The 18,062-nt window shown below is 45.0% G+C and overlaps 1 protein-coding gene and 2 pseudogenes across 1 annotated transcript; 1 reads left to right on the top strand and 2 right to left on the bottom strand.

Annotated features, from left to right (window-relative positions):
- The window catches only part of LOC119355535, a 5,687-nt pseudogene extending 2,951 nt beyond the window's left edge, over nt 1-2,736 (bottom strand).
- Nucleotides 2,737-9,418: 6,682 nt separating this feature from the next.
- LOC119335464 lies at nt 9,419-11,012 on the top strand (annotated as a pseudogene).
- A 437-nt stretch (nt 11,013-11,449) lies between these two features.
- LOC119291167 (60S ribosomal protein L35a-1-like) lies at nt 11,450-13,563 on the bottom strand. Its single transcript, XM_037569879.1, has 4 exons — nt 13,412-13,563; nt 13,103-13,331; nt 12,965-13,008; nt 11,450-11,716 (listed from the first exon to the last, which is right to left on the bottom strand). Exons 1-3 carry the CDS (start codon nt 13,477-13,479, stop codon nt 12,967-12,969), a joined length of 339 nt encoding a protein of 112 aa, XP_037425776.1. The 5' UTR covers nt 13,480-13,563; the 3' UTR covers nt 11,450-11,716; nt 12,965-12,966.
- Nucleotides 13,564-18,062: the final 4,499 nt, after the last annotated feature.

Below are 18,062 nucleotides of genomic sequence, written 5' to 3'. Positions count from 1 at the left end.
TCCTGCATGCACGCGAGACGATATATTATAATGATATAAAGGAGATGTAATTTTGATGTCTGAATTGAAAGAAGGATTGAGTTGCAGCTATGAATACCTTCAATTTAAAACTTCTCAATTTTTTTGTATATTCCAATTAGCACATTCTAACTTTTGAAATTTTAGTATGATTATCTTTACAAATAGTTAGATTAATTAGATAGCATCTAAGAACATCGTCGTCTCGGGACAAGGATAGAGTCATAATTTCAAATTTTGACTATTGATATCTTACAGATATTTAGATTGAATATTTAGATTCATGCGTATGAATTTGTATTCAAAAGTAGATTTTACAATTTTCTTGGACTTTCTAAAATTCAAAAGTTTGGAAAACAGAGGCAATAGGGTACACCAAGCGGCTTGCTTTGCTTGGTAAACAATCACGAAAAATTGAAAAGGGGGCAATAGGGTACCTTTTGCCATACTATAGAGCGCGAGGCCAGGGAAACCAAGTGAGCCGGCATGGGAGGATATGTTGACGATGCTACCTCCCCCGGAGACGGAGGCGTTAAGGAGGAAGGGGTGCGCGAGCTGGCTGAGGTGGAAGTATGACTCTTGGTTGGTCGCCATTAGGTGTGAGTACTCCTCTGATGTCCATTCCACGCTCGCCTTAGCAAGAATCTGAGCTGCGTTGTTCACCTGCATAGCGTAGAGTTGGTCGCCATCAGGTGAGAGAAATCTCCCTCTCAAAGAGCAAACTTTAACATGCTCCTTTTTACCCCTTCTTTTTATATGTGAGATAATAAGGTAACCGTTAATTATTAGAGCCTCGGTGCTGGAACCGGCCGGCGAAAAGGTTGCATCCACACCGATCAACGTTTGCAATTGGACGACTAGTCCATTTGATTTGCTGGCACCGGGTTTTTGTTTTGCTATAACGACAAGGTTTTTTGCTTGACCGGTGAGATGTTTCGTTGCGACCGTCGGCAGGGATGGCACGTTGTCCATTAGATTTGCTGGCAGTGATAAGCGTCAACCGGCCAGCCTAACAGTTGAGTGGATTTATGCCGGACCGGCTAGTCAGAACCGGAACACAATGTAACAGTGTGTGTGGCGTCTCCGGAGCTGCTGCTCCTACTTATACCATCCACACAATTGTGCTCGACATGTTACACCTTGTGGACGTGCATGTCCACTTCAGTTCAGCAATGAACTGGGTCTTCGCTAAAAATTCACAGTGCAGTCTTCATTGATGTCCATATCCCCGTCAGTATTTGTACTTACCTCATCCACTTGTTTATCGTACGGACAGACGAAGCGCGTGCATACGACTGATGACAAATCTGCAGTAAAACAAAAAAAAACAAGAAATTGGACAGCCCGAAGAAACTGCGTGAGACAGGTCAAGTCAGAAATTGTGTGCTAGACAGGTCGAAGAGACAAGTCAAGCTCGTTTGTTTTGTACTGTACCACGTGTTGATCTATCATTATTTTTATTTAGGACAAGCAATTATGTTTAGGAAGCTAAATAAACGAGATGCGGTGTCAACAAGCTTGTCGATCAACCCGGCGAAGAAGATGTTGTTGCTGGTGAATGCACCAGAGAGAAACCAGTTTACAGGCAATCCTTAATTTTGTTTAGGGTGTTCTACTGTAGTAGATTCCCTGTAACTGTAGTTTCTATTTTATTTTCTTCTATTTATATTTTCTTTGCGGATATGAAGCCCATTTTAACTCCATTTTTATTCCATGGTACTCCGACCATTTCATTTTAATCAACACTAACAATACGAAAGCAATATCATTAGATGCATCGTAAAATTAATTTTCATACCATATAATTTCACTATTGTAGGCCCCGCGAAACGCTTTCCTCCTCTCCTTCCACGAGCGAGACCCATAGTGTTGCACCGCCTCCCACCGACACCAGCGCCGATCCGCCTCGTCTCATGTGGCCTTGCGGCCATGAAGATGCGGTGGATTCCGGCCCTAGCCGGTGCGAGGGCTCCGTTTTATGTTTTTTTTTGTCTTTGGTGGATTTGCATGGATCCAATCTTCGGTTGTCTACGTTCATGTATCTTCAGATTGGATCCATCGTATCTACGCTTCTCTTCATTAGCGACAGTTGTTATACTGGTGTGTTGGTCCCTTGGGGCCTTAGCACGACGAGTTCCCGGCTGTCTACTACAATAAAGCTTACCTGGCTCTGGTGAGGGAGGAACGATGACGGCGGCAAGCCATCAACTCGCTGCAGTGCTTATAGTCATCGCTAGGTAATCAACCAACATGGATGTAATTTCTATTGCTGCTTGTGTTCTTTGGAATGTCATGATGTTCGATGAATTCGAATAGATTGGAGGTTTTTCTTGAAAAAAAAACTTCAGTATTGCAGATATTGATATTTTTAAATATAAATTTGGACAAAATATAACTTTAAACAAATTTATGTTTGGAGTAAAAAGAAACTGAGTGAGCATTAATTCAAAATTTTATGTTTCTACCTCCACGCCAAAATAATGCAACTTATAGGTGCTATTCTCTTTGTGTATATGAGCATGAATTTCGCTCCAATTTCTCTTCTTGGAAGTATTTCCCGAAGAGATACCCGGGATACACAGGGCACTCTGCAAAGTAATCATGCATAATGTTGCCATGGCCTTCTACATGTGCTGTTGAATCCTCACACACCTCGTTGAGAACCTGTATGCTTTCACTTGTTGCTCTGTCCATCTCCGCCTGCAAAAGAGCCGCCATGTCCAAATCATGGCTATCTCAAGAAATTCATCAACATCCTCCTCCGACAATGAACCTTAAATGTTCCTCCTCGAATGATTTATTCGACACCAATGTCAATTGGACATCATAAATTTGCTTAATCATTTCAACATGATCAATTTTGTAGATAAAACTATGAAGACAACCCTGAGGTGGAATACCGCTGAGGACCTTGTGTGCATTGATGGTGTCGAATGATCGAAGCTATGTAGGGAGGGGTGGTGATACGTCTCCGACGTATTTATAATTTTTGATTGTGCCATGCTATTATAATATAAATCTTGAATATTTTATATGTAATTATATATTATTTTCTGGGACTAGCCTATTAACCTAGTGTCCAGTGTCAGTTGCTATTTTTTGTTTGTTTTTTGCTTCTCAGGAAATCGGTATCAAATGGAGTCCAAACGCTACAAAAAAAATTTAACGATTTTTTCTAGACCCAAAGAGACCCTAGAAACTTCCGAAGAAGACCTGGCGAGCCACGAGGGAGCAACAAACTCGGGAGGCGGGCCCCCAGGCTTGTGGGCTCCCACAGGCGGCGGCACTCCTCTAGCTTGGCCGCACTCTGGGCGCACGTGTGCACCCTCGCCCCGTGCCTCGTTAGCTCCGCCACGATCGCTGGGCTGTGTTAGGCAGTACTCTATGATAATATGAATGTATATACTTATTAGCAATGTGTCCGTAAGTTGCAACGGATCCAAAGTAGAATAATACATATTCACAAATTTGAAAGAAAACAGTCAAGTTTTGATATACATATATCACAAAATATATCTTATGTTTCATTCAAAATATATTCCTTGGGCTATTTTGATGAGGCAAGTGAGGAATGTGGTTGGTTTTAAGAAATTAAAGTACTTGGTAAAAGAATGGCTCGCGCAATGCATGCAGTTAGTAATATACTCAGTTCACTAACTGATGTACTAAAAGTAGTATAGTTTGTTTTTGGAGTTCTCTAAGAGAGTCAATGGCGACCCACTGCCACTAGGGATGGTCATCCTACTCCTACCACCCACCACATGGGTTGGTGGTGGTGTGCTTTCGAAGACTATAAGAAGACTATAAGCTGACTGTAAGAAAACCACCATTATTTGTATTAAAAAACAAATTTGTGGCAGGCTATAAGAAAAAACACAAATAGTTGAGCGAATTTATCAATGAATCTGGCACCGAGTGTGTGGCGTCACCGAACCCGGAACTGCTGCTCTTTTTTTTTGAAAGATAGGGGTTTCCCCCCTGCCCCAATTTTTATTAAAAAGCAAAGGCGAAACCAACACAACCAGGACAATGTACAACGCTCGGCAACAACCAAAGTAGCTGTCATAGAAGGACGAAGCGAAAACTACCCTATTACAAGGCAAAATAGATGAATCCGGCCAACGCCTGAAGCACCCAAAAGCAGCGGATTAAGTTCAGGTAGTTCAGATAACTTCATATCTCCCAAGCTATTCTAAGCAGTTCCCTTCTTCGCCGATCCAAAAGTCTTAAGCACCGGAGAAGAGGCGCACCCTGGGCATCGGAGCACAAAATCTTCCATTGTCTCATCAGCCCTCCCACCAGTTCCATGATGCAGCGAATGCTTCGCCATTTTCGCCCCTGAAACAAAAAATCATTGCACAGAAGCCATAAGCCCCACAAGGTAGCAGAGGTAACAGTATTGATAGCTTTATTTTTCTTTTTCACTTTCCACAAAGCAGACAAAGACAAAAAGGAAGATGGAACAGGGATGTCCATCCCCTCAGCAATTGTATTCCAAATATGACTGGCTACCACACATTCAAAAAATAGATGATTAATCGATTCATTTTCCCCACAGAAAACACAAGTAGGATCTTCCACATGTCTCCTCTTGGCCAGGTTATCTCTAGTCAAGCACTTGTTGTTGTAAGCCACCCAGAGAAAAACATGAATATTAGGTGGAACTTTAATTTTTCAAATGGCATCTTTAATATCAGAAGATATTCCACCAAAGTTAATCATTTTGCAAAAGGATTTAACTGTATATATCCCAGAAGGTTCAAGATTTCATCTAGGAGAATCTGGAACAGACCCAGGGGTAAAAGTACTAACTATCTCACATAGCTCATACCATTTTTTCATAATGCTATCATCTACACACCTCCTGAAAGTCAGTTGTAAAGTATTGCCATCCCATACCTGGGCAACAATGGCACCTTGTTGTTGGCAAATGTCAAACAGCTCCCAGAATCTGGTTTTAAGGGAGTATCCCCCAATCCAGGAACCATGCCAGAAGGCAATGTTTACACCATTTCCGGGAATCCAACTAGTAAAAGTTTTGGCACCTTCCAGAGCCCAGGTTAGGCTTTTCCAAAAAAAAGAGCCTAACCCAGGTTTCCCCCAGTAGAGATTGGGTTTATCAGTAGCATATTTGAAGTTAATGACTTTCTTCCAATCACTATCCCTACAATCATAGAATCTCCTCCCTCATGAGGCAAGGAGAGCCATGTTATACTCTCTAAGATTAGGAACCCCTAGACCCCCAAATTCTTTTTTCTGAGCAATCAAGCCCCAACTAGCCAGATGGTATTTATGATTATCACCCATATTGCCCCAAAAGAAGTGAGACATCTGTGAGGTAATGGCATCAATGGCCCACTTAGGGAATTTCATAACAGACATCAGATAAGCAGGAATGCTGGCTTGTCGACACAATTGTGCTGCTCCTACTTAGAGCATCTCCAGCTGCACCCCCAAGAAGGCCCCCAGACGCTTTTTCGGCCGCCGGCGCCAAAAAATCGGCCCAGTCGCGCCCCCAAGGGCCCAGTTTTCGCCGGCTCGGGCCGAAATTGGCGACGGCGGACCCAATCCGAACCCGGCGCGCTGGGAGTCGCTCGGGGGTGCCGGGCGGATCTTTTTTGGCGCGAAGAGCCGCGGGCCAGCCGCGTCAGCGACTCGACTCCCTTCTCGCCGCTTCGTCGTCCTCATCGCCTCGTTTCCCGCGGCGAATCAATGCCAAAGCTGCGCGCTGCGGTGGGCACGGGACGACTACCTCCGGACGGAGATGACCCGACAGACTCGGGCCCTGGAGGAGATCGCCGCCCGCAAGCGTGGGCGCGAGGACGAGCACGGCATCGTCGTCCTCGACAGCGACGACCACGACGCCCCCGGACCGTCCAACCCTCCGCGCCAACCGGGGGAGGGATGCAGCAGGGACGGCGGCGGCGGCGGCGGCGGAGACGACGACGACGACGGCGGCGGCGGCGACTACACGCGGTTCTACCGCCTCCTCAGCATGTAGAACTGCAAAGGCGGGCGGCGGGCGGCGAGCGGCGAGGTAGACGGCGAGGAGCGGCGATGGAGACGGTGGGGGCAGCCCGTGCTAGTTTTTTCTTTTTTGTAAAATATGTTTAAATTTGAACGAACTCGCCGATGTTTGTGATAAATTTAAGCCGTGTTTGCGCCGTATTTGATTTTCTCAAAAAAACGTGGGCGCCGCGACTGAAAGGCATCACGCCCTCAGTGCGCGGTTTAGCGCCGGTGCGCCCCAGGGGCGATATTTAGCCCCTGGGGGCCAACGAGATGCTCTTATACCATCCACACAATTATGCTCAACATGCCACACCTTGTCGACGTGCATGTCCAGTTCACTTCGTTGATGTCCATATCCCCGTCAGCATCTGGTATTACTTGTATTTGACCGCATCCACTTGTTTATCGTACGGCCGGACGGACGCGCATGCATACGACTGATGACAAATCTGCAGCAGAAAAAAAAGCAAGAAATTGCGTACTACTGTAGTAGGCAGGGCAGGTCAGAAATTGTGTACTAGACAGGTCGAAGGTCACGCTCGTTTGTTTTGTACTGTACCGCATGTTGATCTGTCACCATTTGTAGGACAAGCATTCATGTTTATAGGAAGCTAAATAAACGAAATGCGGTGTCAACAAGCTTGTCTACCAATCTGGCGAAGAAAAATAGAAAATGTTGTTGCTGGTGAATGCACTAGAGGGAAACCGAGGGTCGGTAAGAGCAACTCCAGCCGATTCTCGTAAGGGATACGTATATTTTTCATTCCTTAATTTTTTTTAAAGTATAGAAATGATTCTTCAACATCAAAACTAGCAAACCTTAATCCCTTAACTTCTCAAACCGAATATGTTTAGTCCCTCATAACGTTTTGAATGGTTTTGTTGACGACGTGGCATGGTTTTTCTTGCATTTTATCAAACACATGTCGTGCGCCTGCTGTATTTTTCGGACGGTGGCGTCGAGGACCGCACAGCAAGTCTACGCCTTGCCCTTCTTTGACACCGAGGCCATGCCCAGCAGCCCGCCCAACGTGCTGGTGCCTCTGATGAGCAGTTTTGCGCAGCAGGCTAAAAGAAGAAGTGTTGCAGTTTGTGGCCGTCGCTACTCGAGGGTCACCAGTGCGTCCTGGTCCTGGGGCGAGCGACGGATGTCCATGGGCAACCTCGTGCATGGCCCTACCGGCTGATGCGGATGAACCCGCGTCCAGGCTCGACTTCGGTAGCCCGTCTCCGTGCACACTGTCGATCCAGGTTGCTCAAGGACATGGCGAGGTGTTTCTCAAGCTCCTGTTGTACGCGGCGGAGGCACGAGCTCCTCTCCGGGTGAGACTGAGAGTCAAGGCGTTTTCCAGTCCGGCGGAAATCCATCTGGTACGTAGCTAGCTAGTCTCCTGTTAATCGGTCCAGTAGCTCTATTGTACTTCCTCCGATCTTTTTTAGTTCGCATATAAGATTTGACTGAAGTCAAGTCTCGTAAAATTTGACCAGTTTTGTAGAAAAAAATGTCAACATTCATAATCTGAAATTAATACCATTAGATGTGTCATGACTTCAAGTTTCATATTATATAACTTTAGCATGATAGATGTTGATGTTTTTTCATATAAAAACAGTCAAACTTTGTGAAGTTTGACTTCAGAAAATTCTAATATGTAGAGTAAAAAGGACCGAAGAGAGTACGTGTGTATTGTCTTCTGGGTGGAACCCAAGCCAGCTTCCGTGCGTACATACCCATATGCAATCTCGTAGAGCACGATGTTCAAAAAATAATAATCTCGTAGAGCACGCCTGAGCCCAGCCGGCGCCTCCTGACGAGCTGCCGAGGAGGTGCTGCTGCTGCAGCACAACGCCCTCCGGCCGGCACCCGTACGTTGCCGCGAGTTCCTACAGGCTACAGGAGCACTGGCTCGATGATAGTGGCCACGGTGAGTTTGTGGATACTGCGGTCAAACCTGTGTGACATGGCGGTCAAACTTACGTGACATGTCTAGTTTTAGTTAAAATCATGTCCACGTCAGCATCAAACCATTCTAAACGGTACGAAAGACTAAACTTATCTGATTTTGAAAGTTGAGGGATTAGTATTTGCTGATTTTAAAATTGAGGGATCATTTAAAAACTTTCGAAATAGTTGAGGGACGAAATATACTTATCCCTTCTCATAATGGGAGTCGCTAAAACCAGTTTACAGGCAATCCTTAATTTTTTAGGGTTATCTACTCTAGTAAGATTCTCTATAATTTTAGTTTCTATTTTTTTTCTTTCTATAGTTCTATTTTTATTTTCTTTGTGGATATGAAGCCCATTTTCACTGTATTTTTATGCCACAGTACCCCGTCCGTTTCTTTTTAATCCGCATATAAAATTTGTCTAAAGTCAACCTTTATAAACTTTGATCAACTTTATAGAAAAAAACATCAACATGCACAATACGAAATCAATATCATTAGATGCATCATGAAGTTAATTTTCATAGTATATAACATTAGTATTGTAGATGTTGATAAATTTTAATATAAATTTGGATAAAACTAATTGGCATCAACTGTAAAATGTTAGCACGCGCTTATGCTTAGTACACATGCATGTAGGCTCTCTTAACATGCAACAACTGATACTTTGTTGTGATCCCTTGACGGAACTCGTCTGACATTTCTTTCGATCGCATCTCAGTCCACCACCCTTTGTTTGTTAGGGACCTATCTATAGCATGGAAATTTCTCCCAACACCATGGAATGGTGTGGTTGTGTATAAATAACTACTCCCTTCGTCCGAAATTACTTGTCAGAGAAATGGATATATTAAGACTTATTCTAATTCTAGATACATCTATTTATGTGACAAGTAATTTCAGACTGGAAACTCGTAGTACTACAATCTATTGACACTTCGGAAAGAGCTCGGGATAAAAAAAAAGTACAAGAGATGCACAAGACGAGAGGCAACCCAGTACATGCGGTGATCTTCTTCGGGTGAGAGGTCAAATTCATTGGTACTTGTGGCAGGTGGAAATATATGTATGTTTGTATGTGCATGTGGGCATGTGGCCAACCTTGAGTGAATAAAACAAAAGCCAGATGGACATGGCTGGTTGGTCAATACTCAATACTCCATCTATAAGAGGAGAGACAAGGCTGTGCCTCTTCTTCCCAGGCGAGGCCTCTCCCATGACAGTCTTCTTCTTCTTCTTCTTCTTCTTCTTCTTCTTCAGTCCTTGTCTTTTACCGTCTCTCTGCTTCCCGCTAGGCCATCGGTTTTCGTTTCTCCCATTCATGCACTGATACTAGGCATGTACCCTGATCGATGCTACCTAAATTTCCTCTATAATCTCTTCATAGAATTTTTTTCACTCTTCTCTATGATCTCTTCACAGGTGCTTTGCGACGTTCATGGCCGATTTGACAGGGAGGAGCATGGAACCACCAGCTGCTGCATGGCCACCCTGCGGCTTTCCGGCCGACTGGTCCATGGAACCTTTGTGGATTCCTGGCTACCCTGCCGATTCTGCAATGTGCTTCCAAACACATGTTCCTAGCAGCTCTAGCGGAGGGCAGCTGCAGCAGGTTCAGCATGCGGCAGCCATAGCACCAAATTTAGCCATCCAAGAAGAAGACGACGAAGAAGATAATGATGAGGAAGAAGAAGAAGCACAATACAAGATGGAAATGGAGATCCACGACCCGATCCAAGTATTCACAGAAGCAACACATGAATTCAAGGTCGACATCGACATGAGGGACATGAAGATCCATAGGTACCCTGCAAGCATTAAACGTCTCAAAGGCTCCTACACCGCCCCGGCGACGGTGGCCGTCGGGCCTTACCACCATGGGAAGGACCGCCTCAAACCCGCGGAGAAGGTGAAGCACGTGGCCGCCAACCACTGCATCATGGAGTCGGGGCGCTCCGTCCAAGAGATGTACGCCGCGGTGGCCTCGGTCGCCGGCGAGGCCCGAGGGCTCTACGACAAGGACATGGTGGCAGGTATCGGCGACGATGACTTCCTGCCCATGATGTTCTACGATGCGTGCTTCCTGGTGCAATACATGCTCACGTGCACCAGTGGTGGCTCCGAGATGGATCCGTCGCTGCGCAGCTACTTCGACGGCAACGATAGCGATATCTTCCACGACATCATGCTCCTCGAGAACCAGCTCCCGTGGCTGGTGGTCAAGACCGTCATGGAGTTCAGGCCAGTGCCCTTGGAAGAGTTCATCACTTACTTGAAAGATGGCCTGCAAGACCGCAAATTAACCGAGAAGAGGTCTCCGATCTTGGACGATAGCTACGAGCCGCCGCACCTCCTCGGCCTTCTCCGATTCTACATTGTAGGGAGAGGCAACACCAAGCCATCGAGCTCGCGGAAATCGGCATCACGCTGACAGCCAACAAGACCAGCAAGCTCATAGAGATGGGCGTCAAGAACAAGCGGGTCCTCTTCGCCGAGATCTCCCTGCCGCCATTGTCCCTGGACCATGCGCGCGCGAGCTGGCTCGTCAACATGGCGGCCTTCGAGGTATGCACCACCCCAAACTTCCAAGCGGTCGACGACAAGGAGTCCGTTGTTAGCTCATACCTCCTCCTCTTTGCCATGTTGGTGGACCGGGAGGAGGACGTGCACGAGCTACGAAGGAAGCGTCTCCTCCAGGGAGGAGGAGGGCTCACCAACAAAGAGGCGCTCGACCTCTTCACCAGCCTTCAGGGTCTACCTCTCGGATCCAGCTATATCCGCATCATGGAAGAGATTGAGAATTACCGGGTGAAGAGGCGAACGCAGACCAAGTTGCACGCCTTCGTTTACAAGAACTTGAGGATCATCGTTACTGTCTTCTCCGCTGTTGGTGTACTTGCCGGTATCTTCGGCTCACTTATGTCTCTCGGGAGAAGATCTTAATTTCTCTAATTTCTTTTAGTGAACGTTCCTGCATCTATATCTAATGCCATTTGCAGTGATGTTCTCCATCTGTATTATTTATGTCTATTGGGCATTGAATCTGCAAATACATGTATATGAGATTGTTTACTTGGTGTCACTAGGCTAGTTTATAGCTAAACACTGTGCTTGCCATAGTTTACAGCTATCTACTCGCATTGTTGCTGGATAGGGTATTATGATAAGGATATGGATGGTGGTTAGCTTGTAGCTATAGATCTGCTCATGAGTGAGAGCGGGGCAGTGGGATAGTGGCACCAATCATCCATCTGATGAGTACCACCAAATCACGAATCTAGACCAAAGTATACATGAACAATATCATAAACTAATTGTGCAACCTTACATTACATGTGACTGTTTAGTCGGGCCTTCTTAGATTCATCACGATGGCCAGAAATATGCTGCTTTCAGGATCAACTGGGCGAAAAACTAGTTATTGCATGCTTGCAGCTATGCAAGCTTGCCTAGTGACACAAGAAAACTTGAGAAGTTTGATGATAAAATCGGTTAACGGTGCGTCCAAAAACTGACCATGTCTTGTACAACAGACCATGGCCCAAGGAGTAATAGACATCGAGATTCAGGACAGAAGACACTCAACTAAGCTCATCAAACAAAGGGTTGAGAAAACAGTCTGTAACTAAACTCTTCCAAAATCACCGACAAAATCTTTGGTTATAAACCTGTCATCAAACTGATAACAGACATCCACAAAGCCAGCTACAACTAAATAGAATAGGCAACATAGCCTGCAAAGAGAAAGAGAAGCACATGTGAGTTCTCACATTTCTGGGCATGTGATGCTTGTAAACAAGGATTGGAACTTTCAGGAAAAGAAACTACATAGTGATATCATTGAAACATAAAACACAGGTAGCAAGTAAAGATAAAACACGCTGTGATCTTAAATACATTGTATTAAGGCAACGATCCAAAAGCCCGTCTAGCTCATAATCCCTATTTCTGGATTCTAGAGTTAAGGGAACAATATGCAATCCAATGCAAGGAATAAAACATCTCAAATACCTAAACAACATAAGTATACAATGGTACAACAAGCAAATCAATCTTACTGCGAGTGATACACTAACAAGAAATAACAAATATGGAGGTCATTGGAGGCAAGGCTGTGAAGAATTGGTCGACGAGTAACTCATCAACCAAAGCACATCCTCGTACTATGAAACCACTGCACTTTATATCGGGCCCCAACTTCCGAGCACCCCACAGAGAACCTGCAGGTATTTCGAAGCTAGCAAAAAGACCTTCCCTCAATTGGCATGGGGCCCTTGAACGTGCACAACAATCAGATGCAAAAACAGAAATAGTTCATGCCTCGAATTCTAAGGTTGACTATGCATGAACTGATTTCACAATATTTACCAACTCTGATGCCTTGGAAACACTGATGGGGGAACCAACAGGGTTATCTGGTTCAGTACATCCATCAAGTTCACAAGGGAAACAAAGACAGGTTGAATACTCCAGAGACTAATACATCACCAAGAGCTACCGATATCAAACAAAAACGCAGATTGGAGTAAATGATACTAGAAATGTATACAGAATAGTACAGCAAACAAATCTCACCACTCACAACATGCTAACTTTCCATGCCACGATTATAAGGGTTATGATTGAACAAGTATTGGGGTCTTTGGAGGCAAGGCTGCGAGAAACTGGTCCGTGAGAAACTCATCGACCAAAGCACATCCTCGTACTATGAGACCACTGCATTTTATCTAGGGCCCCAACTTCCGAGCACCCCGCAGAGAACCTGCAGGTATTTCGAAGCTACTGAAAGAGCTTCCCTCAAATGGCATGGGGCCCTTGAATGCATTGCACACAGCAATCAAAACGTATAACAGTCTAAGATGAAATCATTTCCATAATCTGAGATAACAAATTAGGCCATGGTCGTAGGTATCTAAATGGACAACAAACACACATTATACGTGCATAAGCCACTGAAGAATTAGTATCAGGACACATTCTACCTTCAGGTGCTGCTGGGGTACATGAAGACGCGGACCTTCTTGCCCTGCAGAACAAGAATCACCGGACAACAGATACATCAGCAAAGGGCACGACAGATCACGATGATGTGGGAAGACGCAAGCGAGCGGGGGACTCACCATGGAGGTGGCGGGGAGGTTGGAGCGGAACTGCGCGCGCACGACGCCGGAGTTGCCGTGGGGGCGCGTGACCTTGCCCCAGATGCAGCGGACGGCGGTGCCGCTGCTCTTGGTCTTGGCCTTGTAGACGTAGGCGATGCGCTTGCCGGCGTAGTACGACACGTCCTCCTTGGTGTTCACCCCCTCCACCTGCAGCAGCGACGTGCTCTCGTACTGGTTCGACTTGGACCTGCGCCGCCGCAAAACCAGGTGAGAAACTTCTGAACGACAGCACGGGTCGAGAAACGGAGAAGGGAGATGGCCGGTCACCTCTTGTAGCCCAGGATGGTGCCCCGCACGTAGAGCCTGACGCGCTGGCCCTGGCGTCCCTGCACCATTGTCGCCGCCGCCGGTGGCCGGGGAAGATGGTGGTAGGAAGCGGGAGGAGGTGGCGGCGCGGAGGAATGAACCCTAGAGCACGGGGTTTTAAAAGTTTCTGGCCCTGGATTGGACGGTCCAGATTGCGCGGCATTGGGCTAGTGATTTGTGCCAAGATCCCCATCACAGAAGCCCAAGTGGTAATCCATGGCCTTCTTGACCTTTTTTATTTCCTGTAGATAAAAGGCTGGTCCATAGGCCATAGCTGAGGTAATGGGCCAGCCTGTCTCCTGTGGGCTATAATCATCAAGTATATCATATTTGTCTCAAAAAATCAGGTATATCATATGTTTTCTCTCCAAACATGGTCTTGACCCATCCATTTTAAGAAATTTCTTATCATTCAAAAAGTGTTCTCACAGTTTTAAAAAAGTTTTCTTATCATTCAAAAAGAATGTTACATGTGTATTTGAAAAATGTTTAACAGGTATTAAAAAATATTGAAAACAATGTTTTTAAAATGCTATTAATGTATTTAAAAATTGTTAAACATGTATAAAAAATGACTGAGATGTATACAAAAACGAAGAATGTGTATGATAAAAATTAGGCATCAAAACATAATTTTGATAAAAATTGTTAATCATGCTTTTAAAAATGCTAAACGTGTATAAAAATATGTTCCTAATTTATAGGATAAATGGACAATGTGTGTGAACAAAATTAGACATATGCTGAAAAAACAGAAAAATGTTAAGGAACGCAGAAAACCAACACACAAAACCGAAAGAAAAGAAATAAACAACGAAGAAAAAAGGAGAGAATGAGAAGACCAAAGATAACCTCTAAAGAAACACCAAAAACCGTAAACCCCACAAAAACCCTGATGAAAACCAACACGGGAAAAAAAGAAAGAGAAAACAACTCGCGCCTAAAAATTGCTCCTGCAAGAACCCACATAGCCTTGACCCATCCATTTAAAGAAATGTACTTTTTTTCTCCCTGGTATGTTTTATAAGGTGCTAGGGAAAGGGATCTCATCTTCCGTTTCTTCCTACACCAACCCTTGACCACATCACTCGTCCCATTGCATTGAATTTGCTCTTTGACACCCCAAATTTCATGACTCTCAATCAATAACAAACCTATCATGTATCATCATCCTAGGAACCCCCCCAGCTAACCCAACATAATGTTTTTGCCTTTGTCATGATAGTGGATCCCGAAACGTAGGTCATGAAAAAAGGAACCCAACATAAAATCTCTAATGTATTTGCATTGGCATATTGCTTACAACCTTGTCTAGTCATGACACGTGCCTAAGAATTTCTGCAACTTATTATTTGGGGTTAGATATTTGCAATGTAAGCTGCTTGTCCTCGTTGGATCTCCGAGTAGCAGAGTTTGTAGTAGGGAGAAGAGAAGATTGTAAGAAGAGGGTGTGAAGTGAGAAGACAACGGAAATCATGTAACCTTTAGAATTATGTAGCTAGGGTTACATTAGCCCTTTGGGCACAAACAAGCTTTGCTTATTCTCCTCGATGCAAACACATGTCATTTTCTGTTACAACTTTGCTAGGATATATGTGGTTTGGGATGCGCTTCTACAATTAATGATCTTAATGGAAATTGTCGCTTAACTTTTGGATATTGTTGAATATGTATGATCTATTTTGTGTGCTTAGCCACGTTATGGTGTTCATATAGTCCCATGTATTGCTTAGTGATTTTTCTGGTGAGAAACCAAATATTTTACAATGATCTCGAAGACCGATGTCGCTTGTGTTTGTTCCGGACATTGTGTGACTCTAGCACAGTCAATTAGTCTAGCCTCTCTTCCAAGTAAGACTTTTTCTGGACTCCCTCGAGGTCTCATTCAAAGGAAGGCATGGGAGTAATACTTTTTCTGGACTCCGCATGCGTCTCATGCGAAGCAAGGCATGAAAGCGCATCGCCGAAAATCTTGAAATAAATCTAAGAATAATGCGAGCACCAGGACTTGAACCCTAGTGGGTTGAGCATACCACTGTCCCTCAAACCAACCAACCCTAGGTTGGTTCGCAAGCAAGGCATGGTATGATCCTACTGGCGCTCACTGATTAGCCCATTTTAGTGACGATATAGTCTGTTTTCTTTCTTACATTATTCGGTATGCTAGCTGTCAAACATTAATTTATTTCCTTTTGTTCATAATCTATGTGTCTAGACTCTAACGTTTAACGATTTCATTGCTGAAATAAAGGATAACCATTCTTTCTTGCTAAAAAAGTGGTTTAGGGATAAACACTTGAACTGAACTGCAAAAGTGTCTTACATTTCGAAACATTTTGAAACGGAGAGTGTATTTCCTAAGAAATTTCATTATTAGGTTGGTGTGGAGCTCTTTCTTTGCAAGGCCATGCATGACGTGGAACTCTACCAATTCCTGCAAAAAAAAAAAGAACTCTACCAAAGTGTCGGCTTGCAAACTAGACACTAGACTCCCAAGTGTCAAGTCTCCTCGAATAGGACGTTTGGTTTTCCTAGACATAATAATCTGACCACGTCTTGCATGTAAACATCAAGGCGGACTATGATACGTGCAAAGATTTAACCGTGTAATTAATCAAGCAAATCATTGTCATGGAATTCCTCCAGACCTAAATTATGATAGTATAAAAATATGTACCACTCATAGAAATCGTTGGTGTGGATGGAAATATGCTCGCAGATACAAACGAATCAGGCAAGGAATTTCCATGCAAACAGACGTTGTAATTGTGTCGCTTCGTCTCTGAAGTCATGTAACGTCGGTGATGCGTGTGGACTGACAAGTGACTAGTAGTACATCGACTGCATCGTTAAGGTGCTGTACAATGCTACTCGTAGATGCTTAGGAAGGTGCTTTGAAAAGTAAACCGGATTTTCCTGAAGCAGTGTCTATTTTTAAAAAAGAGACGCCTAATTAAACGTCTACTCTATAAATAAACATCGATGCTTAAAGAGAGATTAGTCATCATGGCTTCTTAAGCGTGTTGCATTATACAAGGCCCAATGATGCTACATCTAGGCTTCTCCGACAACAATACATAGGCATTCATGTCATCATGTATAGCGAATTACATGGATCTGAACTGGTCCTTAAGTTACCGCTTCGTCCGCGTTTCATTATAGTTAAGTGGCCATATGTAGGCCATCACAAGTCTGAACCTGTCATGTCATGGATGGAGAACATTTTGCTTGTGCGCGTCTAGCTTGGAACGGGTCGGCAACATGACGATTTTTTTCTCTTTTTGAATTGTCACCGGGCTGGTTTGAGAGTTGCGGTGACAGAAGAAGACGACGACCAAGGATATGTAGCCAGGAAAGGTCGACTCAAGTTGCCGGCATATGTCACGGTCTCGGTCTCCGGAATCCTTGTTGTACACCTACGCGGTACTTCGTCGTGGCACAAAAAACTGACATAGTAAGAGTGCCTGCGTTTTCCACCGACGCAGCTAGCACGGAGTAACAGTCCACTTTCTTTCTTTCTTTTTTGCCTGAAAAGTAACAGTCCGCTTGGGAGGTGCATACGAAAGAATACAGGGGGCTGGCTATTTATAATCATCCGTATACTGAATTTATAATTTGGATAAGTTGATTTATGAAAGAAGGAACAGTCGATTTTCCGGCGTCTTCCTATCATTGGCCAGTTTAGCTACGCATCAGTCGACTGATTTTCGAATTCGGGGTCAGTCGGTTTTTCAACGAAGGAAGGAGGAGGAAGGGCATCGCCGGATATAAGGAAGAGCCTCGCTGGAGATAAGGAAGGGGCTCGCCGTCATCACCCCATTATCCATCTTAGAGTTCAGGGTGGTGGACGGCGGTGGTGGGGTGGTGGCGCACTTCGTCGAAGAAAAAAATCCAATCGCCGGCGAGGCTAGAGGGATGGCCGGGGCGACGGCTAGACCGGCGGCGGGGGATGGTTCCAGGGAGGCGGGGCCACAAGGCGATCGCGGGAGCACCACCGGCCACAGGTGGTGGTTTGGGAGACAATGAAGAAGAAGCTCTATGTGCCACACGATCTTCATCCAACGGCCCACAAATCGACTGGCCCTAACTGGAAAATTCAATCGAGTGATGTGTAGCCTCTCCCATCATTGGTAGTGCACCATAGACCTGTCTTCCGCCACCCGTCGAATCATTGTGGACTGTTACTCGTGAACCATGTCGCTCATTCGCACCCGCCCCACCCAAGCCGCTGCCGCCACCCCGACCATTCCTCTACACATCCCCATCTCTCTGGTGCAACCACCCACTGCATCCGCACTCGTCAATCCTGTTTCTCGTCTCCACCGGCGACACCATGGTTAGGCACATCGTCCCTATCTCTGACTCGATCCTGCCTCGCCCTCGACAGAGACGCCACAGCTGACTCACTACATCGCCCTCTTCTTCAACAAAACCGACCAACCCTGATTATAATTTCAGTCAACTGGCCACCGCGAAAAACAAATTTATGCTTCACTGTCAATTTCCTAAAAAAAGGTGCTTGGCCAGTCATACAGAAAACAGGAGGAACAACCACGTACATGATCTGAAAGTTACGAGCATCTGAATATCTAGTGCTAGTATCCCGAAATTG

This window comes from Triticum dicoccoides, chromosome 1A, assembly GCF_002162155.2.
Source record: "Triticum dicoccoides isolate Atlit2015 ecotype Zavitan chromosome 1A, WEW_v2.0, whole genome shotgun sequence".
Taxonomy (NCBI): Eukaryota; Viridiplantae; Streptophyta; class Magnoliopsida; order Poales; family Poaceae; genus Triticum; species Triticum dicoccoides.
The sequence above is the reverse complement of the archived record's forward strand: the minus strand, read 5'-3'. Positions and strand labels throughout refer to the sequence as shown.

Excerpts from the sequence above, each read along its gene's own strand:
- LOC119291167 (XM_037569879.1), bottom strand. The coding sequence starts at position 13,479 with ATGGTGCAGGGACGCCAGGGCCAGCGCGTCAGGCTCTACGTGCGGGGC. Across the intron at positions 13,332-13,411 it reads ACCATCCTGGGCTACAAGAG|GTCCAAGTCGAACCAGTACG; the intron begins GTGACCGGCCAT and ends GCGGCGGCGCAG. Across the intron at positions 13,009-13,102 it reads ACCTCCCCGCCACCTCCATG|GGCAAGAAGGTCCGCGTCTT; the intron begins GTGAGTCCCCCG and ends CTTGTTCTGCAG.